This window comes from Chiloscyllium plagiosum, chromosome 15 (assembly GCF_004010195.1).
Source record: "Chiloscyllium plagiosum isolate BGI_BamShark_2017 chromosome 15, ASM401019v2, whole genome shotgun sequence".
Classification (NCBI taxonomy): domain Eukaryota; kingdom Metazoa; phylum Chordata; class Chondrichthyes; order Orectolobiformes; family Hemiscylliidae; genus Chiloscyllium; species Chiloscyllium plagiosum.
In genome coordinates, this window is record NC_057724.1 from 28086862 (window position 1) to 28113977 (window position 27116).

At 40.6% G+C, this 27116-nt stretch overlaps 1 protein-coding gene across 6 annotated transcripts in view; it reads left to right on the forward strand.

Moving 5' to 3' along the window:
* Positions 1–27116, forward strand: part of drp2 (dystrophin related protein 2) — a 368975-nt gene that overhangs the window by 302023 nt on the left and 39836 nt on the right. For all 6 annotated transcript variants that reach the window (XM_043704533.1, XM_043704534.1, XM_043704530.1 and 3 more), the window contains 4 exons: positions 15447–15508; positions 17077–17151; positions 18834–19035; positions 26837–26922. In XM_043704533.1, the coding sequence (XP_043560468.1) occupies positions 15447–15508; positions 17077–17151; positions 18834–19035; positions 26837–26922 (425 nt within the window). The remainder of the gene's footprint in view (positions 1–15446; positions 15509–17076; positions 17152–18833; positions 19036–26836; positions 26923–27116) is intronic.

A 27116-nucleotide genomic window follows, 5' to 3' on the forward strand; every position in this document is an offset into this window, starting at 1 on the left:
CCTCGCTATCTCGTGGCACCGGTAGTAAACTAGAGAACACTACTCTGTTCGTCCTGCTTTGCAGCTTCCATCCTAACTCCTTGCAATCACTTTTTATATCTTCGGTCCTTTTCCTGGCTATATCATTAGTGCCAATATGTAACAAGATTTCTGGCTGTTCGCCGTCCCCTTTTAGAACCTTATACATCCGATCGGAGACGTCCCGGACCCTGGCACCAGGGAGGCAACATACCTTCCGGGAATCCCGATCCTGACCACAAAATCTCCTGTCGATTCCCCTAACTATCGAGTCCCCTACCACGAGTACTTTTCTATTCTGCCCCCTTCCCTTCTTTGCCACAGTGTCAGGCTCAGTGCCAGAGAACTGACTGCTATGGCTTTCCTCTGGTAGGTCATCCCCCCCAGCAGTATCCAAAACAGTATACTTATTGCTGAGGGGAATGTCCACAGGGGATCTCTGCACTGTCTGTCTGTCCCCTTTCCTCCCCCTAACTTTAACCCATCTATCCTTGTCCTGAGTCTTAGGAGTGACCAACTCCTGGTAACTCCTCTCAATTACCCCCTCAGCCTCCCGAATGATCCGTAGTTCATCCAGCTCCAGCTCCAATTCCCTAACACGGTTTTCAGGGAGTTGGAGTTGGGTGCACTTCCCACAGATTTAGCCAGCAGAGACATGTGCCATGTCTCTCACCTGCCACATTCTGCAGGAGGAGCAAGCAACTGCCCTAGCATCCATACCCGACTTATCTGAACACCCACTCAGTACTAAAGTAGAAACCTTAGTTCAAGTTGCTATAAAATTAATAACAAACTTATATTCAATAGAGGAAGTTTAGAATGAACTTTCCCTTATTAACTAGGTTAGAGGAGGAGAGCGGGTGGGAGACACTACAGTTGTAGAGTCTCGGGTTTAGCCGCCTTGCTGATATATATGGTCACTGCTTTCATTCCCGGCTGCTCCTCCGGTCCTCGTCACGTCCCCCGCTGCTCCCGCTCCTTCTGTGAAAGGGAAAACACCGCTGTCCGCTACCGGTAAGTAATTTTAAAAAATCTGCCTTACCTTAGCTGCAGTCTTTCAGGTTCGTCTTACCTCCGCTGCTGCTCGCACTCAAAAAAAAATTTTAAAAATAAAGAAACAAAGATCTGCTAAGATTTTCCAGCAATTTGTGTTCCTATTTCAGATTCCCAACATCCGCAGTCCTTTCAATTTTTTGTCAAAAGCAGAATTTTAATTTACAGAGAGACACAGGCACATGCAGGTCTCAGGGTCAGGCAGAGTAAAATGATAATAAATAGAGTTGATGATCTGGAAAGCAGCTGTGATCCCACTAACTTCTGTATTTAACGAATGTAGCTTTGAAGGTGAGCAAGGAGGGGTGGCATGTCTGAAAATTAAATGTGCGAGAAGGAAGTCAAAAGCATAATTAAGTGTGCATTCTGGCTTTAACCACCAATGAATCAGTTTCTGAGCTCTCTGAAACACATCAATGTCAACAAGCTGAGAGTACAGCAGGGCTTGACAGGGTAACAGCTGGATAAACTGAATACTGAACAAAAACAGCTCCTTCCTTACCTCAGTAAAAGTCATTTACTCACAAGATTGGTTCAGGTGATTTCACAATGTTGGAAGTCACTTCTACTGTCTTGCACTCTAACTTTTCTAAATTATTTATTTATTTTTCTAAAGATTTTGTACCCAGGTACTCTTATAGCTAAGATGGTGCCGGGAATGGCAACATTGTACTCATTTCAGATTACAATGTCACTGTATTCTTGTACCCTGTACTTGAGTACATGTAACAATCCTCCTTGGTCTACCCTTCATTGCAGTATGGTAGCAGTTTTTAAAATTTTATCTTGCATCTCTGATTAGGGACAGGAGCAGCAAAAATAAACTTATACAATGTCTTTAATGTAATAAAACAAGGCGCTTCACTGGTGCATTATAAAACAAAATATGACGTTGATCCACATTAGAAGATACTTGGGGAGAATTTTCATGGAATCAGGTAGAATCCCGGGATGGGGTGAAGGTGGCAGCCCCAAACCAATTCTTGAATTCCTGACACCATTCCCAGCATCTCCAGGTTTCAACAGTCCCAGTTGAGGTTAAGGGCTAACTGAGGTCATATGTCTGCACATCTCATTCCAGACCTCACTGATTCCAGTGAAACAATGGACATTCTCTAGTCCTTCGGAATTGTCATGGAGTCAGGGCCAGGATTTTAAAACTTGTTATTCATGGCACCTCCAAGCTATCGTGCACCATAGAATAGATGAGCAAATCCATTGAAAGGTAGGTTCGAAAGGTTTTACTCATACTCCCCTGCCATGCTATGCCCGCTGCCCAGTCCATGACCCCTCCCACCCTTCATGCCAAGTTATGGCCCCTCATATTGTCCATGAAAAGTTATGGCAATTACATATCCATTCCCACTCTATAGAAGAAATGGACCCTATAGTGACAATAGAGTGTGTTGAGCTTTAAAAAGTCATTCATTCATAATTTTACACTTGTGCTTTTAGAGTTTCATTAGTTGAAACTGCTACCAATTAAATCTTCTTGTTTCTGGAGGTGAGAGTGGAGATGGGTTTAAGAAGATGGTTTGCAGTATAGATAAGGCCAAGGGTTATCTGTGCTGCAGCAGCAGCCTTTTCCCTCAGCTAACTGGCAGTCATTTTAGGTCAGTGCTGCTATCTGCTGTATCCTGAGACAAAGCCTTCCTGCAAGAGATACCCACAGGTGCAATGAGTCATTGACAAATGGCAATGAAAATGACATCTGATCATCCACAGGTATACATCAGTAGGGAGGGATTCACTCCATTAATGTTCAGCTGGAAGGTTTTCTTTGCATTGCATATGCAGGTTCTCCTGGGAGCTGCCATGATTAAATGCCAGTGGCATCTCATAGAACTTTGCTTCACCAGACTTCTCTCTGGAGATAAGGGTGAGGATGTGACTGATGGCGTCTACAGTACTTGCATCCCTTGCATCCCTACCACTGACATAAAGGAAAGATACAATCAGGGCCACACCAGCACAGCATGAGCATTGAGAAAGTTAGCAGGGAGGTAGAAATGTGATTTGGACAATCTTTAGCGTGCATCAGTAAAGTGCCCAGAATGGTAATAACCTGCTGTACCTTGCACAATGTTGAGCTTGAGAGAGGACTGGAACTGCATAAGGAGCAGGGTGATGATCATTCAATATCCTAAGAGGTAGAGAAGTGTGAAGAGGAGTAGCAGATGAGGGGCCCTCCTGTAGTCTGTCACCTAGCTGCCAGGGATGCCTGTGATAGATTTCTACAAGGATACTAATCTGAGTTTGTGAAGCTATATAGCACATGAATGTAGAGCCAGAGGCAGGCTGCTCATTTTCCTGCCTTGATTACTCAGATGTACAAGGTGGACAATTCCTGATTTTGGGTGCCCAACCAAAGACAGGCCCACAAGCACTTATGCAGGGCCAGATCCTATCAATAAGATAGGAGTCAGTTTGTGGCCTCTGACTAAGGAGTGGGCAGCCAGGAGATGGGAAGTGAAAGCAGCTTGAGCAGAGTCAGACAGGTGAAGTTTTGCATGGCCAAGCAAGGCTTTCTTCAGATACTTAGCTGGTGATCTGAGCATGCAGATGATGACCAGAATGCAATTAGTCTCTTCCTGCATCAGATGCTCCATGAAAATGGTGACTGTCTGTGTGGAAGTGGTCATCAGCAACAAGACCTGAAACATCAATGGTAGAGATGGGATCCTTCAATCTCCATCCCAGGATATGCTGAGCCACTGAAAATGTCAAAAGTTATTAACACATTTCCTGTTGCTGCTCCACAATTTTCGTCTTTCCAACCTCTAGCCTCAATACCTGTGCTCAACTGAACAGAGCTCAATGAGTTCTGCGATCTTTATTGGGGACTTTTCAATATTGTCTCTGTCCCCTAACACCAGTTATGAAGTGTGACTAACCATGTGACAACCTATCTCCCTGCATTGGAGGTCTTGCTAAGGTTGGTATATCTGAGCTGACAGAGGCTGCATGTTTATCAAGTGATGGGGCTCCATCAGAATGCTCACAATCTCCTCTGAGAAATCCTTAGCCTCCCCTCATGCCAACTGCAGCAAAAAAATCCCAGGGAGCCCAATGAGAGATGAAAGATATGAAATAGATTTGACGAGAGGAAAGGATCAAAGTAATCATGGTGCAGTTATTGGATTTCAGTTCATGTTAACAACAGTTAAATTTAAGTAAGTGTTGTGTTCCATGTGGCTTTATCGTATGGAATACTGATAATCTCTATCAACTCCATCACCTCCTCTCTGCAGTGTTCAGGATGTCCATGACTGATGGGTGACCCCAGGTTTTATCTCTTTCCCTTGAGCTCTGTACTCTCTTTCCTACAAGGAGACAAACTAAGAACCGAGAATTTGAGAAATGGAATGTTTTGAGAGGATGGTGTTTTGATCCGCATGGAGAACCATAACAAATCATCCAAATTTACTAGTTAACCACCAAATGAAGAGCTTCCCATCAAGATCCCACTTGTTATAGCTTTTAACTTTAGCACAAATCAGAACCAATACAAATTGAACTTTAGTTAACAGGCAAATGATGCATCAAATAAAAAGGTAAAATTAACTTTAGATAGTTGATGCAACAAAGATGCTTCTATTATGTTAATGTAAGCATTAGTTAAGCAGTTGGTTGGGGTTATTTGATCAATTAATTAACTGGATGGATACAAACATAAAAGAGGAGCAGATGTAACTGCTGTATTGAGGTTGCAGTAAAACTAAGTAGCTAATAAAAATCTATCCTCAAAGAAAGTTACCTTTATTTCTGACTTACCAACTGGCTTGGATCCAACTTAACATTTGCCAACTACAGACAACCATATCACTCTGTGAAGACATGTAGCATCATGTGCAATTCCAAAGTTTTCGGACTCAGCCTCTAGTGTGTAGGATCTCTCACCTCACCACTCAATTAATTCAACTTATAAGTCATTTCATTGTTAGCCATATTCCAACTGAGATCCCCAGAGATGTTCACAAACCAAACATCAGACTTTTGCACAACCTCCTTAAGTAGGTGCATAATAGTTTTGATGACATAATTAATCAGAGGTGCCTATAATTGACTCCATTCATAAACCCAATTAAATAATCTGGTCAGTTCTGGCAAAGCTCAGCCACAGTGGCTCAGTGGTAAGCACTGCTGCCTCACAGTGCCAGGGACCCAGGCTTGACCCTCGGGTGACTGTCTACACGAAGTTCTCCCTGCGTCTGCATGGGTTTCCTCTGGGTACCCAAATTTCCTCCCATCATCCAAAGATGTGCATTTTAGGTGAATTGGCCATGCTAAATTGCCCATGTTGTTCAGGGATGTGTAGGTTAGAGGAAATTAATCAGGGGAAATGGAAAGTGATGGGTTAGTGGAATGGGTTTGGGCGGGATACTCTTTGGAGGGTCAGCATGGACTTGTTGGGCCAAATGGCCTGTTTCCACACTGTGGGGACTCTATGATAAAATTGGCCAAGTCACGGTCTCTGCTCCATCCCTTTAAGTTTCTGTCCTCCTTAACTGTAGGACAGCTCCTGCAGTGTAAATGTACCTTCTCTATTGTAGCTTTCCCCTGTCTTTTGTGACTGGGCACACACTTTTCATATTAATTTCCTTTCTGTTGATCTTGCTTCTCGGTCAAGGATCAGTCTTTCTTACCATCCAAGAAAATTACAATTGTTCCATTTCAAACTGTTGCAAACTCTTCAAAGTCTTTTCAATATTCTTCAAAATAATTACAAAGTTTGTAAACTATTTTTTAAAAATTAAAGGTTTTCCTGACTCTAATGCTTCTGGGACAAATGTCACAACAAAAGGACAACATTTGTGGAGGGTGACAGTGAGTGATGTGTATTAGATAGCAACTGGGCTGAATCTTGTGTTTGGCCATTCAGATGGGGTTGGAGGTGTTTGGAGACAGAGTAATGTGTGGAGGTGCCAAGTCTGTTGGTCTGAAGAGCAGTTTGTAGTACAATGCAGGGGATTCCGAATGTGGGGTTTGCTAGTTCAATGTAGAATGCCATTTACCTTTCCTGCCCTCAAGAGCATTGAACCTTTTGCGGCTCTGAAGCAACCTCCTCGGGGAGCAGTCCTGCTGCTGACCTCATGAGTAACTTGTAAGCATGCTCATTTGGTTTCAGTAGCCTGCCTCTTCCTCCTGTCTGCTGGGAACAGTGTTTCTCTCCAGCCTATGCACTTCCAGAAATGTTTCAGCCAGCTGGGGATCTGCCTTCCCATGGAAAGATTTACAGCACTGAAACAAGCCATTCAACTTGTTGTATTTGATAGTTATCCAGCATAATCAGACCTTCCAGTTCTCACCCATAACCCTATACTTTACGCCACCTCAATGGATTGTCAAGGAGTTTTAAAGTGCATTGAGGATTTCTGCCTTTCCCACCTTCCCAAACCCCCAACATGGCACATAACACTGACTTACATTTAACTAATGTTAACACAAACTGAAATCCGATAAATTGCACAATGGTTACTTTGGTCCTTCCCTTCTAGTCAATTCTAATTCAAGTTTTTCATCTCTCATTGGGTTCTCTGAGTTTTTTATTGCTGCAGTTGTCATGAGTTGAGGCTAAGAGGCTCAGGGGAGATTGTGAGCATTCTGATGCAGCTCCATCACTTGATAAATATGCAGCATCTATCAGTTCAGATATACCACTCTTAGCGGGACCCTGCGATTCAGGGAGATAGGTTGCCACCTGGTTTGTCACACTTCATAACTGGTGGTAGGGAAAGAAACAATTGTGGAAATTCCCCTCTGGGTGAAAACGTTCCTCCTCAATTCTCCTCTATTCCTTATACAGATTGCCTTAAATGAATGGCCTAGTTATTGACTCTCTGCTAGTTCAGATACTGTCAACTCCATTTACACCCATCATACTTTGATACAATGTTTTCCCATGGTAAGAGTGCATTATTAAAGTTGTTGTCTGTGTTCTGACATTATAGAGTATGTAAGGGATCCTAACGAATGGCACCTCACCACTCAGTGATCTGATGGTGAGGGCTGGTTGAGGGGGAGGGATGGGAGCAGAGATGGTGATAATTAGTTAAGGCGGGACCTCCACCCTCAGCTGGGCAGGAACTCTTACAAGTGCTGTTAGCCAATCAAATGACCGGCAGCTCTCTGATGTCAGCAGTACCACTGGAAATGGCCAAGTGACTGGGGAAACATTGCCAAAGCTTTCAGCTCACAACAGACAAGATATTGATCAATTCTTGTACACAATTAAGGAGGTATCATCTCGGTCATAGATGCAGGCAGGAGACTCTTCAGGAATTCAAGAGAATTATTCTTTCCAACAATCTTCATCCTTGTAGCATGTTTAATGATAAAAGCTCTCCAAGGTGTTTTATATGTTTACATAAGGAAAATGAGTGCCAAATGAGAGATATTAGGAGTAACATAAACCTTGATCAAAAACATAGGTCATGAGGAAATATATAAAGATGCAGACAACTGCATTGTGTTTCAGATGGGAAGTTATACAAAGTAGATCTGAGGTCAGTGAAAGCTCTGTCAACATGGCAAGTGAAAGCAGAGAAAGAATTACAGATGACATATGCAAATGAATGGACAGTTCAAAATGTTGATTAGAATAAAAGGAGGTTATAAAGATAAAGTGCAGCCAAGTCACAGAAGATCTAGAGTAAGTAAACATGATCTTTGCAGATAGAGGTACATGGGGCAAACAGTGTGAGGTATTTTCAAATCTATTTAAATTAATTTATGGAGAAGACCATGGATGATATAGACTTAGTGAAGACATCTTAGAGTACCTTATACTCTGAAGGCAATATAGGCATGTATAAATATTTTCATGGCATAATTTCTGTGTTAGAGTGGAAATAAACTGTCAGTGATGAACATGATGTGTTCTTTAAAGCACGGTTCAAATTATGAACTGTTTGGTAAGTTGCTGGTAAGTTAGGAAAGTTGCTGGATAGCAGAATTGAAGTTCAAGCCAGATGTTACCGACAATGACTTTGGGCTTCCTCATACTCAGCATCATGGAAGTGATGGAAGGAAGTGGCATTTCCAGAAATGTGCATAATAGTGTGTGTGTGTGTGTGTGTGTGTGTGTGTGTGTGGTGTGCTTGCCCCTCCCAGTCTTCTCATTTCTGGCCTTCCCCTCGGTTCCTGCACTCACAACCTCCCCAACTCGCTGCAGCTCCCAGTCTCAGTGCCAACCTTTGACTCTCTCCCTGACCAGTGATGAAGCATTTATTGTGCCATCACCATGCTGGGAAAGTGGTGACATTATCAGTACATACACAGGAGCTGCCTCTGGCCTATCCTTTCACAACCAGATGAGGACACTTGTCATATCCGTGCATGCAGAGTTGCATTTGGTGTAATGGCTCTATTGTTGGAAATAGTGGAGCAGCAAAGTTGGGATTCAATTTTCTAACTGACTACTTACTCCAAGTATTCACAAGGACAGCATAAACAATAGTCTCTCCAGATGGCGAGAATCTTTAAAAATTAATGACTTTGCTATAAAATAATAATATAAAGGCCCGAGGCCTATACGTCACAAAACATAAAGATATCTATCCCAGAGTTCTAATGAAGTTCAGCCTGGAGTTTTATGCAACAGTGACCATTATAAGGAACAGTGGGAGCTACCACTAGGTTAAAACCATGTCAGTGTGTCACCCACATTCAAACAGGGTATCTCAATAAACTGCAGAAACATTAGTCTCTCTTATACTTAAAGTAATTGCAAGGCTGTTAGTTTAACATCTGTGATAGGGAAAGTTTTGGAATCTTTAATTAAAACTAAAATGATACATTATCTAAGTGAAGAGAAAGTAATTGGAAGCAGCCAATTTGAATTTCAGAAATGACAAGCCCGATAGTTTTCTTTGAGGAAATGAGAACTAGGCTAGTTCTAATTTACATAATGAGAAGAGGTTGAAATGGCTAATGAAATTAAACAAGGTAAGATTATGAATTTGGAGGGGGCAGCTGAGGAGTTACAGAATGAGTAAATAGTTTGGTTGTTAGTACAATTAGAAATAAAAGTTAATGCAGACAAACATGACACAGCGGATGTAAAAGTAGGTGACTCGTTTTCCAAAGGAAATTCATGTCACCTATTCATTCTTGCAATATGGACACTATTAGCAAGATCAGTTAGCCCATTCCTAGTTGTCTTACAAAAGCCAATGATTTAATAGTAGACCTTCATCCTGGGTCTGTGAAGAACACCCCCAGTTTTATTAATATTTTCTAGAATTTCGATCCAGTGATGAGGAAGGACTTGATACATGTCCAAGTCAGGTCAGTACATGGCTTAATACCGATGAGGGTCACAACGTCATGACCACATTTAAAGTGCTCTTTGCAGTCAGTTTGCTGCTTGCCCACTTTTGGGCCTTCATTAAAGTCAGAGGTGGATAGGTCAAAGATCATTTGTTTCATGAATCTGATTTTCAAAGTTTTAAACATCAAACCCAATCCCATCCTTTCATTAGTCTCAATCCTCCTTTAGTGTCAAAGCTCTGAATTATGAAAGAAGTTGAGAAGGAATTTTACTTTTCAGCATAGTAAAGAAGATATTTGTGGACTTATTGACAGTTTAAGGGCTCTGTGAGAATGAAGAAGACAAATCTGAAATATGGCTGTAATGTGTGTGAGTAAGGTATGGACAGGTGCCTGGGTTAAAACTAGATAAATTAAGGACTAGTATCAGGAAATTCTTTCTCACACACAGACATAATCAATATGTAAAATACAAATTTGAAGTCAAAAGCCTTGGAATTATTTATAAAGCAATTAGATTCTATAATGGAGGCACTTCAGGGTGTTGATCAGTGAATTTACATGACCTGAGTGGCCTTTCTTATCGATAATGTTCAAGTGATCAACCTAGATTGAATGAAGTGCCGAGGACAGGAAGATAAATATCATTTTTGCATCAATATTAAAAATTACATTCTGAACTTTAAAGAAAGAGTGCAAAGAAAAGCTTAGTTATTGTGAAAAGTTTAGTTCAAGCATGTCGATCTCCCAATATGACACACAACTCATCTGCGGCTGAAACCCCCATTCATGTATTTTGTTACCTCAGAACTTAATTATTCCATTGTGCTCTAGGCCACCTCCCATCTTCTGCAGTCTGTAAACTTAAACAAACCCAAAATGAATGTTATTGTAATGTGGTTCGGCTGGGTTTTTGTCAGACTAGAAGATTACCATCCCAGGAACGAAAATAAAAGTGCAACAATTCCTGTGAATAGCCGTGTGCACTTCCTCTTTTATATTATTTCTTCCCACCAACTTCCCTGCCCCATATCTCTCCTGTCTGCCATTCATCTCTTTCCCCAAAACGTCAGTACACTCCTCCACTGCCAGGACTTTCCCTATCCCTTCTTCCTCTCAGCCCAACCATAATTCTTGCTTCAGGGTATTTTGTATCCTTGCAAAATGGCCGCACATACAGTTAACAAAATAATTTATTAGCATGTTAGGTAACTAGTGCTGCCACACACTAAAATATAGATGGCAGATCTAAGAGTGCTGGGAAGTAGTTGTAGGAGCTGTGAGAAGCAAGGAATGGGGTGGTAGGAAGCAAACTAGAGGGAAATTGGTACAGTGATGCACATGGAACAATGAGAACCTGCCATGATGAGTACAGGATATCTTGGCAGATACAAAAAGACACAAACAGAGATAGCCTACCTCCTAGCTGAGGTGCTATAGCTGGTGCACAATGGCAAGACTGGGCAGGCAAGGATCAGAAGTGCAAGCAAAGGGGTGACAAAGAGAAGTGAGGTGGCAAAGGCCAATTATCATGAAAATGAAAATATAAGCGTTAAATAAATAATGCCTGAAGGGAAGGTTAAAATTAACAAAATCTTAAATTGAAATGAGTGTGCTGAGAAGAATCACTCAGTGTCAGGAAAAAAAGGACACAGGAGATGGAGTTTTGAGAAATGGCATTGCCTCAGTTACAATGAGGAGTGAAAGGTGAATATAGTGTGAATCATTTACAGCTTAGATACATCTTACAGATTTATACTAAAACTCAAACATTATAGAAAAACTGATATTCAAATGCGACCTGCCTCCATTAGAGGTACATGTTATGCAGAAACTTTTAATAATTTAGGGGCACAATACATAGACTGTATTCTGCTTGACTGATGTATATGGCTTGGAATGGTTGGGAGTGGAACATTGGTTGTTTAGTGTGTGCCAAAGGAGCTGTATTAATTGCTGTCTTAAGGATGTCAATTTGTGTTCAGACAGAAAGACCGCCCACAAACCTTCCTGGCCCTGACTTACTCAGAAGGAGGTGGGAAGGCAGATCTGCACCCTGCACACTCCTGCCAATCATTCCTTCCCACTATCCCCAGACATGCATGGAAGGTCATTAATTCCATACGAATGCTTCTTTCAAAGACCATATTGTAAAGCATACAGCATTGACCACTTAAACATGTCAACTTTCTCTATGCTACACTAAATCTTAACATACCAGCAAGTTCTCAAAATCCCTTTCAAGCCAACCTGACAGTCTTTGAATTCAAACAATTAGAGAATCGTTGGGCTCCTCAGGATTGAAACACTTCTTGATATTTAGCTTTAATCTTTGTACATATACGCAATGTTGAAGAGCAAGTAAAATCAGCTGGTCCATCACTATACAACCTGCCCCAATTTAGGCAGAGCTACAAATCAAAAAGGTTGGAGTAATTATCTTCCATCAGTGCTAATGTTGTTATTCTTGGGCACAAATTTGCATACCTTCTAAATATTTGGGATAAAATAGCTCTTATATAAAAGGGGACCGTAACCTGCGCAAACAACAAGTGAAATAAATGATATCTTGTGAATCAGGAAGACCGCACAACTGGAAATGTTGGGTGTGTCTTATAGTCCATGCTCCATGGTGACCTTGAACTTGGTCACTTTGAGTTCCTTCCATTATTCCAGAAGTTGCATGTTATATTCTAGAACTTTTTTTTAAGAAAGGAACTTCTCTTATCAACAATATGATCTTTCCTGCTGTTTTCTTTGAATGTTGCCTGCTCAGTTTTCTCTTTCATGTCACCTTTTAATGGGAGAAATGAACGTGATGTGAGTGTGAAGTAAGTTCTGCATAAATATTCACACTCCCATTAATTACAGTTTGACAAGCTGTTAAAAAAGCAAAAGTCCCAGCATGTTAGAGGCATTATTTATTCAGAAGAACATGTTTAGGATCCTGGGCAAAAATGAACACTCATACCATCAGTGTGAAAGCACAAATTGATTACTCTTTAACACTCATTTCATTTACTAAATTATCCACAGTGCAAAGTGAATACTTTGGAGAGCAAATGTTTGTGATTGGAAGGAGGAAGATTCACTGAAGTTAGAAGAATTAGCCTTGGCAGGAAACCAGATGGTGTTCTGCTGCAAGGGCAGATTAATGGCAAGTGTTGCTCTTTTTAGTAGCAGAAGTTATGATAAAGTTGGTATCAAAGTTTCCTGAATGATCAAATTATAGGCAGTTTAATTTTCTCTCCTTATTCCATTCTGCACATTGTATTTCATTGCATAAACTAAAAGCAACACTCATGTTGGACTCAAAGTTGTAATTTTTCTCCTCTCTTCACAGATGCTATTAGTCCTGCTGAGTTTCTCCAGCTGAGTTTCTCCAGCACTTGCTATATGAATATCATTGCATTCCTGATTCATTCAGTGGCTAACTTATTTCAAATTAAAATTAAGATTCCTAATATAAATGTTCAGTGCTTGTGATGAAATGGATTAGATGGAATGCAAACATATTAAAACTTACCAATGTGATAGACAGAATTTAGGCAAGAGACTGAAGAGTGATGGGTGAGATTGAATTATGATATACCAGATCTGAGAGAAGAGTGAAGCATGCAGTAACATCAGTTACTTCATTGATGCAAATCAGAATTAACTTCATACATCTTTGATTTGTAACTCTGTCCAAATTGTCAATTAATGAAATTGTCTCAAAATTGTGGTGGTAGCATTAAAACAGAGTAGACATTACATATGGTCATTAACATCACCGGGGAACTATCCATGATATTGTCCGCAGCTGGGGCAATGTGCACAAAATCACACCTGACCAAAGTCCGCTTGATGATGATTTTGTGATTGTATTTGAATCATTGCACAATTTGAGCAATTAAAGACTAAGTTAGACAAAGGAAGAGAGGTTCCATTCAAGCAACCACAACTGCTGTTGTATTCTGCCATCCTTTGTGTTTCTCCTTATTTATTCTCAATTTCTGAACTTATAATCATTTGACAAGCTTTCTGTACTTTCTTTAACCACTTCATACCATGGATAGTTATGAACTGTGTGGGCAAAGGGGAAAATTAACAGCATGATTTGATATTTCAGAGGTACTAAGTGTTTTACTGTGCCCTATGGTCAGAACTAAGACGACACCAGATTAAAGTCCAAAAGGTTTATTTGAAATCACCTGATGAAGGGGCACTCTCCAAAAGCTTGGTGATTTCAAATAAACTTGTTGAACTATAATCTGGTGTCGTCTGACTTCTGATCTTGTCCACCCAGTCCAACATCAGCAAATGCACTTCATGGCTACTGTGCCCTATGTTTATGTGGACTGTTTTGAAGAAGTGGCATTAGATTTAGTTGGGGAAGTTCTCGTCTCAGGTAGGTGATACCAGGTAAATCTGTCAACATTGGAAATCTAAAATAAGAAGAGAAAAAGGCCAGAAATGCAATAGGCATGTTTAAAATATTATTCTAACTTTTTCTTGCTGATAATTGTTTCTTTCTGAGATGTTCTCATTTTGTAACTATTTTTGTAACAATGTAGGGTTATGATTAATTCCTTTTTGATTAGGAGTCTTTTGAATTTAAAAATTGGATTGAAGGATGCTTCTTTAGATGTCGCATTTAATTGGCTCAGTTGTCTTTCAAATGTATTTCTCTACTGGGTAGCATCTTCCAAATTAGGCATGAGTAAAATATGAAAAAACATCCTGAATTCATAACATCATTAAAATTTCAAGCTCAGACAATCTACAAACATGAGAATTTGCCATTTTGAAATGCCATGTCAATGCAAGGTTTTGATGGTAAACTGGCTTATTCCAGTTGTAAAAATAACTTGCATGCAAATAAGAGAATGGAGGTCAACATACAGATCAATGTTTCAGAGAGGTATTTACAGATTTTGCTTTTATTGATGAGGTTTCAACACCGTCTATAGTTTCCTATAGCCAGCAGCAGTCATCCTCAATCCATACAAAGGAAAGGTTCTCTGGACCCATGACAATAACTGCAGTGATCAGTATCTAGGAAATTGTGATATCATGTATTGATCCATTCCTGATTTGACTGGAAGAGCACAAATGTTGCCAAGGCTTATACTTACAAGTAATCTGCACAAGGTGACATTTAAAGCAAGTGCCCCATTGTTTCTCCAGTAGCTCCTTTTACCTACTGTGATAGTGAGATGGGATAATTTTAGGAATCATGTGAATTGGGTACTTCAGACTGGCTGCCATGCCTCTTCTGATGACCAGGTGAGGGGTATAATGGGTGATTGACCAGATTTATCTTCTATAGGCTAACAAAAGATTAAACTTAATCATTTAAACCTCTGCTTTGCAGAGCTAAATGGCCTTGGTCACAGTGCTGGAGTGGTACTAGTATTGGCCAAGGTGGCCTTGGGCTCTGGAGGAATGGGATATCAGTAGGGAATATTGTGTTACTTTGTTGCTAGCCAATGATTCCAGCTGGAAGGTATATGGATGGGTGTTCAGGTGAGGACTAAATTGAGCAGCACTGGATCTTCTTCTAGCAAATCAACTCACTGGTAATCACTGTTCACATTCACTTTTGAAAAAACCCACCAAGATGAGACATCATTGCATAATCAATATAAATAAACTAATACTCAAAAATGGATCACAACCTGCAGAATTGTGGAAATGTGGGAAATTTTTATTTGACTTCCAACACTGACATTTTATTTCAATGATCAAAACTCAAAGAATGCATTTGTTTTCTAATATCACCTGAAAATATGTTTGTAACCTGACATTAGTTATTGACCTTTGTCTTTCTTAAGTAGCTATCATACCTCCATGAGGATCCATAACTATCATAAGAGAGCTTCTCAAATCAATTGCCTCGTAATTCATCACAAGTCATGACTCAAACATCAATCCACTTGTTTTGATGAAAAGTCATCTAATCTTTAACCATTAGCTTGCTCTCTTTCTCTCTGGATGTCGCCTGACCCCCTGTGATTTCCAGCATTATTTTGTTTTCAGTATCAACTTTGTTTTCTTGTTCTGAGATTTTCAGCAAATTTTAGAAAGTGTTGTCATCTAATGTTCTTTCTTCATTCTTTTAGTCATCAGGGCCAGACCACATGCTGGGATCACCCAAAGATGACCGAATTGTACCAGTCACTTGGTAAGATTTCCAATCCAAGTTCGAGGCATACTTTATTCCAGATGTTCACAGCAACCCTGTGACATTCAGTGAGTCAGATGTTGTTTGGAAACCTCTCTGAAATATGGATAAAAAGAAAAATTAAACTCACTTGAGTTATTGATGCTGACTGTTGCAGCATGACATGGTTTTATGTGGGGGAGATCGTGCCTTACCAACTTAATAGAGTTCTTTAAGGAAGTGACCAAGTTGATAGATGAAGGAAGGGCTGTAGATGTCATATACATGGACTTTAGTAAGGTGTTTGATAAAGTTCCCCATGGTAAACTAATGGGGAAAGTGAAGTAACATGGTGTGCAGGGTGTTCTAGCTAGGTGGATAAAGAACTGGTTGAACAACAAGAAACAGAGAGTAGTAGTTGAAGGGAGTTTCTCAAAATGGAGAAAGGTGACCAGTGGTGTTCTATAAATGATCTGGAAGAGGGCATTGGTGGTCTGATCAGTAAGTTTGCAGCTGAGATGAAGATTGGTGGAGTAGCAGAAAGCATAAGGGACTGTCAAAGAATGCAGGAGAATATAGATAGACTGGAGAGTTGGGCAGAAAAGTTGCAGATGGAGTTCAATCCGAGCAAATGTGAAGTGATGCATTTTGCAAGGTCTAACTCTAGAGTGAACTATACTGTAAACGGAAGAGCCTTGGGGAAATTTGATGAGCAGAAAAATCTGGGAGTTCAGGTCCATTGTACCCTGAAGGTGGCTGCACAGGTGAATAGAGTGGTCAAGAAGGCATATGGTATGCTTGCCTTCATCAGACGGGGTATTGAGTATAAGAGCTGGCAGGTCATGTTAAAATTGTACAAGACTTGGTTCGGCTGCATTTAGAATACTGTGTACAGTTCTGGTCGCCACATTACCAAAAGGATGTGGACGCTTTGGAGAGGGTGCAGAGAAGGTTTACGAGGATGTTGCCTGGTATGGAAGGTGCTAGCTATGAAGAGAGGTTGAGTAGGTTAGGATTGTTTTCATTAGAAAAAAGGAGATTGAGGAGGGTACCTGGTTGAGGTCTACAAAATCATGATGGTTATAGACATGGTGGATAGAGATAAGCTTTTTCCCAGGGTGAAGGATTCAATATCGAGAGGTCATGCTTTCAAGGTGTGAGGTGAAAAGTTTAAGGGGGATACACGTGGCAAGTACTTCACACAGAGGGTGGTAGGTGCCTGGAATGTGTTGCCAGCAGAGGGAGTAGAGGCAGGCATGGTAGATTCATTTAAGGTTCGTCTGGACAGATGCATGAATAGGTGGGGAGCAGAGGGGGATACAGATCTTTAGAAATTGGGCAATAGGTGTAGACAGTAGATTTGGATTGGCACAGTCTTGGAAAATGAAGGACCTGTTCCTGGGCTGTAAATTTTCTTTGTTCTTTGTTCTTTGTTGACTTTGCAAATCCATTTCTCTCTCTTGCTGTTCTGCTGGAAGTATCATCCTGAATCATTCACTACTTATTAACAATTGTAATATAATTTCCTCTCACAAGGAGAATAATGTGAAGTAATAGATATTTTGTTCTTTTCCACTTTTTCTTAACAGCTGCTCTGAATAACATCAAATTTTCAGCCTACAGAACTGCCATGAAACTGAGGCGTGTGCAGAAGGCACTCCGCTGTAAGTTTGATTTCTATGTCCTCAAGGAACTGCATTCTCTGCCAATGGGCATGAAGCTTTCAGGCAGTGGTTTTCCTTGTCATAAGCTCATATAAATCTATGTTGGGCTGTCAACAAAGTTAAACTAGTTCAGAACCTGATTTGGAATAACATATAAGTTCACCAACTTGAATTAATTGTGTTGCACATTACCCTTGTCCTGAAGCTGCTTCAGTTTGTAGACCTGCCTGGAAGCCCTTATTTGCACTTCAAGCCTCAACTACAGGGATGCTCATACCATTTCAATACCTCTGACATTGTGGTCCTATTATCGGACAATCAGGCCTATTTGGTACCCATTAAAAGTTGATGAGCCACAGGGACTTGTGGGTATATCTTGACCTAAAGCAAAATTGAAAAATTAGTGAATTTTAAAAAATTATCTCTCCCAACTCCAGTTTCTGTTGAGGTTAAAAATAATACAAGTTGGTCTACTGACTTACTATCGCCTGTTTTTTACTACTTCATAGAGTCAAGATCTCCCCACTTGAATTGGTTAAAATCTGATCAGCAAAACTCTGGATTTTCATTTAAATATCCTGTTTGCCCATAGTGTAATGAAAATATTTTAGAAACACAAAAGGAAAAGTATTAAGAAATCTCAGCTCCTTAGAGATTATGTGAAACATACTCTGACTGCCTTGAAAGACACCAGCGAATCAATCCTGAATTAGTGGAATAGCTCCATATACAGTGTATGCTTCAGGACTGCATTACCTGCTTTACTAGCAATGTTGCTAAATGGAAGTGCTAAGTTGAGGCCAGCTCCTTCCTACAAAGAGGAACATTTACTACTGTCCTGTAATTATCCATGCCTCCTCTCAAGGTGGGGTTTGCAGTTTGAGGTTTGGGAATAGGCCAATCTGCTGTCTTTTTCAGCTGCAATGGGTTTGTGCATCACAGAAAAACCTAAACAAATGGAAAGAGGATGAAAACTTTTTGAAAGGTAGAGGTTTCACCTTCCACAAATGAACAGTCAACACTATGAAACTTCTCTGCTCCTTGCCTCTCAAATATGGTTGCTCTTTTTATTTAGATTAGATTACTTACAGTGTGGAAACAGGCCCTTCGGCCCAACAAGTCCACACTGACTCTCCGACGAGCAACCCACCCAGACCTATTCCCCTACACCTAACACTACGAGCAATTTAGCATGGTCAATTCACCTAACCTGCACATCTTTGGACTGTGGGAGGAAACCAGAGCACCCGGAAGAAACGCATGTAGACATGGGGAGAATGTGCAAACTCCACACAGCCAGTTGCCTGAGGCGGGAATTGAACCCAGGTCTCTGGTGCTGTGAGGCAGCAGTGCTAACCACTGTGCCACCGTGCTCTGATCAGAGATTTATAAAAGCATCAGACAGCATCTGTTGCATTTGGAAAAGGATATTGAAAATCAAGGTGACAGGCGACTATTCTAACTTACTGCTTTTAAGGGGAACTGATATCTTCTTGTGACATTTTGCTGGGCTAACATTTAAATGTAAACGCTGAACATTAACTGCAATTCATTTTCACTCTGGAGAATATGTCTTGGGAGTTTGTTCTTAAATTTCTTATACTGTCATTGGTGACATTATGCTGATTGTAAATACTATGTTTTACATTGTTCATTTTCTGTGTCTGCGTTATCACTGTCAGTGGACCTGTTGAGCATGGCCAGTGCCTCCAATATCTTCACTCAGTACAAGCTACAGCAAAGTGACCAGACAATCGATGTTCTGGAAATCATCCAGTGCCTCACTGCCATGTATGATCACCTTGAGCAGGAGCGTGGGATCATCATTAACGTGCCTCTTTCTGTGGACATGTGTCTTAACTGGCTCCTCAATGTCTATGACACGTAAGTTTTAATTTCAACTCTCTGTTTATGATCTGCTTTGCCTGACAGTTGAGCATGAATAGTAACACATCACTGTCTTTAAATTAAATTATGATAAACATAATATTTCATGGGTCATGGTTAATTCATTCAGTTAACTATTGGCATTCACCTTGGATCACAATCCAGTCCAAAATGTTGGATTAGAGCTCTCTCTGTTTGCTGTAAGAATGATATGAAATAAGTTTGGGAAAGTCTTGAATTAATTTCCAATAGGTACACCACTGAAGCAAAAAAGTATCCATGGTTTGACATTATTGATTGATTGATTTATTGTCACATGTACCGAAATACAGTGAAAAGCTTTGTTTATGAGCATTTCGGCAGATCATAGTAGCAATGATGTACAGAACAAAAAATTAAGATGGAGGCATACAGGTAGCATTGCACAGGGCATGCAAGAGAGATCAATGTCAGCAAGATCAGCATTATTTGAGGTTAGAAAGTATATTCAATAGTCCCATAATAGCTGGAAAGAAACTGTCCCTGAACCTACTGATGCACGTGTTCAGCCTTCTGTATTTTCTGCCTGATGGAATAGGTTTTAGGAGCGAAGGGTCTTTGATGATGCTGGCACTGTAGTGAAGGCTTATGTTAATACTGAATGGGAAATAATTAGCAAATAAAGTTCAATCATAAATTATGTCATGCATGTTAGTAGGAAGAATACAGTAGTCGCTCACTACTTGGAAGATATAAATCTATATGGATTAGAAAAACAAAGAGATCTGAGTAAACGTGCACCAATCACTAAGGGTTGCATAGGAGGTTAGCGAAGCCTTAAAAAGTAACAAACATTAGACTTTATTTCTAATAGTGTAGAATTGAAAAATGATCACGTGGATGGAAGTAATATTGAATTTGTATTGAATCTTGGTTAGCCATTCCTAAAGTACTACATGCAGAGCTGATCATCATTTCGATAAAAGATGTAGAGTTGGGGATCTAAGGGCGGTGATCTGAGAAGATCGCACTGCAGAACTTCACATCGCAGCACAAGAAGGACGATCCTTTAACCCGCCCAACCCAGGTCATCAGGATTTCTTGGGACTTCGGAAAGATTAACTTACCTGTGTTTTCAGCTGAAAAAGGGAGGAGGAGCATCCGAGGCCTGGTCTGCAGTTCAGTCTGCAGCAGCTTCGGAGGTGATTACTCTCCAGAACCTGGTGATTGAGCTCTCAAAATCTCGCGAGATGCTGGGGAAACAGATTGAAGATAAGCTGGCTCCATTCTTTCTCATGCTGCAGAAGCATGAGCAGCAGCTGGGAGACCTGGAGAAGGGGACGGATGAGGTGGAGCACAGGGTCACAGTGGTGGAAACTGATGGCAGTTCATCCAAGGATAGGATCCAAGCGCTGAAGACGCAGATCCATAATTTGCATGACCAAGTGGATGATCTTGAGGGGCAGGAGAAAAAAAATTCAGATCATCGGTCTGCCTGAGGGTAAGGAAGGTGAGCGGCCTGCAGAATTTGTTAAGGTTTGGCTTCTGAAATTTCTTGACTTGGAGGCTGGCAAGGGGATTGAAGATAGAGAGGGCTCACTGGGTCGGAGCGCTGAGATCGGGTCTGGGTCAACATCCTCGTCCTCTCCTGATGCAGTTCCATCATTACTGGGATAAGGAGAGAGTCATGGAGGCTGCCAGAGTCCAGAGGAAGGATCTGAAGGCCCTAATTTACAAGGGCTCTAAGATCATGTTCTTTCAGGCCTTCTCAGCAGTGGTGATCCCAGATACGAAAATCTTACGAGACTGTCAAGAGAAGACTGAGGGATCTTGGGATTCAATACTCCCTGAGATATCCGGCAGTGCTTCGCAACATCTTAGATGGATCTATACATCTCTTTGACACATCGGAGAAAGCAAGAGACTTTGTGGACAAACTAACCTAATTTGAACAATTTTAGTATGTATAAATAGTGTTGTTTGGGTATGTGTTTATCATTCTGTAAAGCAAACAGAGGAAATCCGGTTGGAGCTTTATTTTTCTTTTTTTTCCTCTATTGATAATAATTTGGTTTAAACTATGTCTAACGGTGGTTAAGATGTACATTTTCAATTTCTCAGTTAGGATATACCAATGGATGGGTGGGGTATTTATCTCCCCCTTTTGTTATAAAAGAATATTTTTTATTCATATCGATATTCTATGGTGTGTTTACTCTTTTCCGTTTGTGTTTGCGGTGCGACTCTAGCTGGGAGAAGTGAAGGTGGTTGGGGTGGTTAGATGCCTATTTATGGGCAGTTTGGGATGGGTAGTTGCCCCCTCTGGGCAGGTAGTGAGTTCTCCTACTCAGCCCTGTTGGCACTTTATATGTTGGTTTGTTTTTTGGTTTTTGTTGTTTTTAATTTTTACTAGTTTTGTGGGTTTGTTAAATGTAGTGGTTTTAGTTTATATAGTTTTTAATATTTGGTGGATCATGTGACACTAAGGCTCAACAGTTTGTGGTTCAGGTTCCTCCTCTCTGATTTAAACGTAATTGCAGAAGATTATGGTTAATGATTTGATTAAATGGTGTATCTGGAATATCAAGGGAAGTCACTCACCAATTAAAAGGAAGAAGGTACTCTTGAGTTTTAGAAAGGAGAAGGTGGATATTGCTTTGGGAGACACATTAGATGACAAGGAGCATCTGAAATTACAGCAGAATGGCTTTGACCGAGTTTATTTTTCATCATTTAATACCAAAAGGAGGGGAGTGGCTATAGTGGTTAGGAAAAACCTCTCATTTAAATTGTTGGAATGTGTTAAAGATACATTCAGGAGGTTTGTAATTCTTAAAGCCTTGATAAAGAGGGAAGAATATGGTGTTTTAAATGTTTATTGTCCCCCAGCTCATCCCCTTAAATTTTTGGTAGATGCTTTTTCTAAACTGATAAGTCTCGAGTCCCGGCACATCATTATAGGGGGAGATTTTAACTGTCTCATGGATCCCACAGTAGACAGGTTGCCCAAAGGTCCCTCGATACCCTCTGTACAAACTAAACAGCTAGTGGGTCTGTGTGGGGAATTAGGATTGGTGGACGTCAGGAGGCGTCTCCATCCTACAGGCAAGGATTTTACATTTTTCTCCAATCCGCACAGATGTCACATAAGGATTGATTTTTTTCTGACCCTTGCGGTAACCCTGGATCTGGTGGCATCTTGTACGATTGGTAATATTACCATCTCTAATCATGCTCCAGTGTACGTTACAGTGGGTTCAAGGTACTGGCGAATGGATCCCTTTATCCTCATGGATAGTAAGTTTGTGGAGTATTTCTCTAGGGAATTTTGGGTGTTCCTAGACATCAACCTAGGCTTGGTTGATAGCTCATCCGTTCTCTGGGAAACTGCCAAAGCCAATGCTAAGGGATTGGTAATTTCATATTCCACCACTAGGAAGTGGCAGAAGGGTGAGCAACAACGTCTCCTTGAAGCACTGTTGAAGGCAGCCGAGAAAGCCTATTTTGACAGACCCTCGTTGGTCAAACTACAGAGGATTACAGCACTGCGGTCTGCACTAAATTCCGTGCTCACACAGACGGCAAAGAAGGAGCTGGCTTTTGCAAAACAAATGTTATATGAGCATGGTGACAAGCTAGGCAAACACTTAGCATGTCTTGCCAGAAAGAGGAGTGCCCCACAAACCATTACGGTGATTAGGGAGGGGTCTGGGAACCTAACATGTGATTCTAAAAAGATTAATGTGGCGTTCCAGAAATTTTACTCTAAGTTATACCAACCTGAGGATTGTGAGGAGGGGCAGGCCAAAATGGAATCCTTTTTTAGAGATCTGAAGTTCCCGGGTGTGATTCCCGAACAACAGTCCTTTCTCAATGCCCCATTATCAGAGCAAGAAGTGCAGGAAGTGCAGGAAGCTGTGAGGCAGCTTCAGAGTGGAAAGGTGCCCGGTCCTGATGAACTTCCCAGTGAATTCTATAAGGAATTTATAAGTATACTGTCAGACCCGATGCTGAATATGTTTAATGATTCATACAGTCATGATTGTCTCCCACTATCTCTGAGAGAGGCCAATATTTCACTTACCTTAAAAAAGGGAAGGATCCAGAAGACTGTGCTTCATACAGGCCCATCTCGCTCTTAAATGTGGACTTTAAAATCCTCCCTCCTCTCTAAGTCTCACACATTAAGGCTGGACACTGTGTTACCTTCTATTATTAAAGAGGATCAGATGGACTTTATAAACAGTTGCAGATCCTCCAATAACGTTAGGAGGCTGCTTAATGTAATTCAAGCTTGCCAAGAGCAGTCAATGCAGGGATTGGTGATTTCTTTAGATGCAGAGAAGGCATTTGACCGAGTTGAGTGGCCGTATCTTTTCTATACTCTAGAGCGGTTTGATTTGGGTGAAGTCGTCATAAGATGGGTAAAGGTTCTCTACGGTGTACCTCTAGCGGCGGTCATTACCAATGGGGTACGATCAAGCAACTTTAATATTTTTTAGGGGCAGCTGGCAGGGCTGTCCCCTTTCACCATTGCTTTTTACATTGGTAATTGAACCATTGGCAGAGGCTATTTGTGGGGATCCCAGTATGTCAGCTCCAGAAGTGGGGTCCAAATTACATAAGGTCTTGCTGTATGCAGATGATGTCCTAATTTCTTTTGGCAAATCCAGCAGTTTCACTGCCTCATCTGATACAATGCATTTGCGCATTTGACGCTTTTTCAGGGTATAAGATTAATTTTGCTAAATCAGAGGCTACGCCTATGGGTGGTCTTACAAAAGTGTTGGCTGTTGAGAATGACTATAGATTCCCATTTAGGTGCTCACATGGAGGTTTTGTGTATTTGGGCATATTCATTACTCCAGTTCTGGATTGGCTGTTTAAAGCCAATTTTACTCAATTATTTGGAAAAATTAAACAAGATCTTCAAAGATGGGAGGCACTTCCAGTCTCATGGTTGGGTCCGATAGTGCTTATTAAGATGAATATCCTCCCTCATTTGCTATACCCTATAAACAAATACTCAGGAGGATGTACGGCTGGTTCAGCTCCTTTATTTGACATCGTAAGCGGCCCCTCATTAAATTAGCCAAACTGCAGTTGCCTCACAGATTGGGGGGGAGTGGACCTTCTAGACATTAAAAATTACCAATTAAGTTCGCTTTTGACCTACGTGAGTGATTGGGGTTGTGGGGATCCTCTTTCAATATGGCTAGATACAAAGACTCCCAGGCAAGATGCCCCCTTACCAGTTTGCTGTTTTTGGACAAGATGAGGACAGGTAGGGAATATTGCCATAACCCAATAGTCATCAATACTGTTAAAGCATGGAGGGCAATTCGGCAGAGGGAAGGCAATATTGGCAAAACATCTTTGTTTACACCTTTAGTGGATATGCCAGGTTTTCAACTGGAGATGATAGATTCAGGATTTAAATGTTGGGCAGCTAGGGGTGTGTCTTGCATGAGAGATTTATTTGAGGGAGGCATAATGATGTCCTTCGATCAGTTAGTACGGAAGTACGAGTTATCTAATAGAGATCTCTTTCATTTTTTTCAAGTTAGGGATTTTATTTAAAAAAAGACCACACATTTAACTGATCCCTGCAAATCTGACATAGAGAGGGGGTGCTAAGTGCTTAGAGTACACTCTCTGTCAGTACTTTATATCATCAATTGGGGGGTGCCAACTCAGATGAGTCTGATCGACTCTGCAAGATGTGGGAAAGCGAGCTGGATGTTGAAGTTTCCTCAGAGGCATGGGAGGATATTTGGGAGAATGCAAGGAAGATATCAATTTGCAATAGGACCCATGCTTTATAGTTGAAGATTCCCCACAGGGTCCACTTGGCTCCAGACCATTTGTCATAATTTAAGCCAGGGGTATCTTCAGCATGTCCCAAGTGCAAGGTCTGTATGGGCGCTTTTACCCATTGTCTTTGGTCTTGCGATAGGCTTCAAACATATTGGAGTGCTGTGGTAGGCGCAATGGAGAGGATTCAGGGTGTAAGGGTGGAGAAGGACCCTTTCTCTCTCCTTTTGGGCCTACCCACTGTATTTCCTGCAGATGTGCATAAGAAAAACTTTTCAATATTCTCACATTCTGTGCAAGAAAGAATATCTTGCTAGGTTCAGCATCCGAAAAACCCTCAGGCCTGTCAAGTTGGCGGAAGATTGTTATGGAGCATATTTCCCTGGATTCTTTCACAAATATGGGACACCATAAAACTGAGAATTTTTATAAGACATGGCAGCCCTTTTTGGAATACCTGGACACAGATTTATCTGCCACACTAACAAGGGCTTTGATATAGCCATAACATTGTGTTTCACAAGTCCAATATCCAGGGTGGAGGAACTGCAAATGTATGAGCGTGTTGTTTGGCTGGGCTGAGTTATTGCTATTTATTTGTTTATTGTTAGTTATGTATTTATTTAGTTAAATAGCTAGTTTTGACTTTTTTTTAATTTTATATTTTTCTATATATGTTTATATATTTGTCTATGAGGGTGGGTTGGGGATTTTTTTTATTATTTGGTTTTTTTTTTACTGTTTGAATTGCATTGTTTTGTACTTGTTGTGATATTAAAAAATCTATTTTTTCTCAATAAAAATATATTATAAAAAAAAGATGTAGAGGCACTCAAGGGAATGCAGGGGAGATTTACACTGATGAAACCAGAAATTTGGCTGTACATTTGGAAAGACTAGATTTCTTTTCACTTAAAAAAAGGTTAAGTGGTGACCTAATTGACGTCTTTAAAATTATGAAAGGTTTTGATGGAGCTTATACAGAGTGAATGTTTACTCTTGTGGGGAAGAGCACAATTAAAGGCCACCAGTATAAGACAGTCACCAAGAAATTCAATCGGGAATTCAGTACTTTTATTCAATGATGAAAATATTCAATACATCACCAAAGGCAGTAGTTCAAATAAATGACATTTAAGGGGAAAGAGAATTGGTAGTTATAACAGTAGATTTAGGGGGAAAAGGTGGCAGGAGGGTCACAGAAACATAAAAACTGGTTAGGCTGAATGGTCTGTTTCTGTGCCATTAATCCAATGCAATCCTGTGTTATTGGGAGACAGCAACTTCTCCCGAATAGAACAGGTATTCGTTGAGTAGTTTCATCATGTAAAAACAGCCAAAATTGTAGAGGAGTGTAATCATGCACATACAAACTGGAATGAAGGTTGGTTTTATTCTCAAGTTTTTGAGTAGGAAGTATTAATTTGCATAAGACATTTTAACAGTTCTTAAAATGTCAGTCTCTGTTATAACAAGAGAAATGAATTCTGTATTTCTCATCTGACACATTGATCCCCAGTAAATCAATGGCTGAATATGCAAAGACCCATTAAGATAAAGAAATACCCAGATTTGATAACTGTCCTGCCTCATGATAACGCAACAGATAATGTTCTGAAATTGGTTCTGGGACTTGTGAGCTAAGGGGCAGAAAAACGCACCAGAGTTCTCATTCCTGTTTACGCTCAATTGTCATGCTAGAAATGCACACGTGTGAATGTTGGATGAAAACAGGACTGAGCTAAGCTGTGCTGTTAAATTAACTGATACTCCTCATTGTCAAAGCTCACATTGAAACAACTGGCTCACACAGAATCAGAATCAAACCACATTCAGCAGAGAGGCAAACTCTTGGAACATTCAAAAGTACTCCTGTTTTTGTAAAGGAGACTTTAATGGATCCTGACCTGATGTAAATAAGATTTCAGGTTTTAGATGCCAGTTGTTTTGGTTTCTCACTTTGGAACCATTTTTATATTTTTTTTGTTCTTTCATCTCTCCCTAGTGGTCGCAATGGCAAGATTCGAGTTCTATCCTTCAAGACTGGAATTATCACTTTGTGCAATGCAGAGGTGGAGGAGAAATATCAGTGTAAATATCAAACATAAAGGTGGAAAGAAAGATTTGTGTTTTTTCCATCATCTTGTTACATTTCCCAGAGCATGTCAAAGTGCTTCACTTTCAATGTATTAGTGGTTTAGTATTATGTAATGTGACAGGATAAATTAATCACCTCAGACACTCCTGGGTAGCAGGGAATACAATATGATTGAATTTTAAATCCA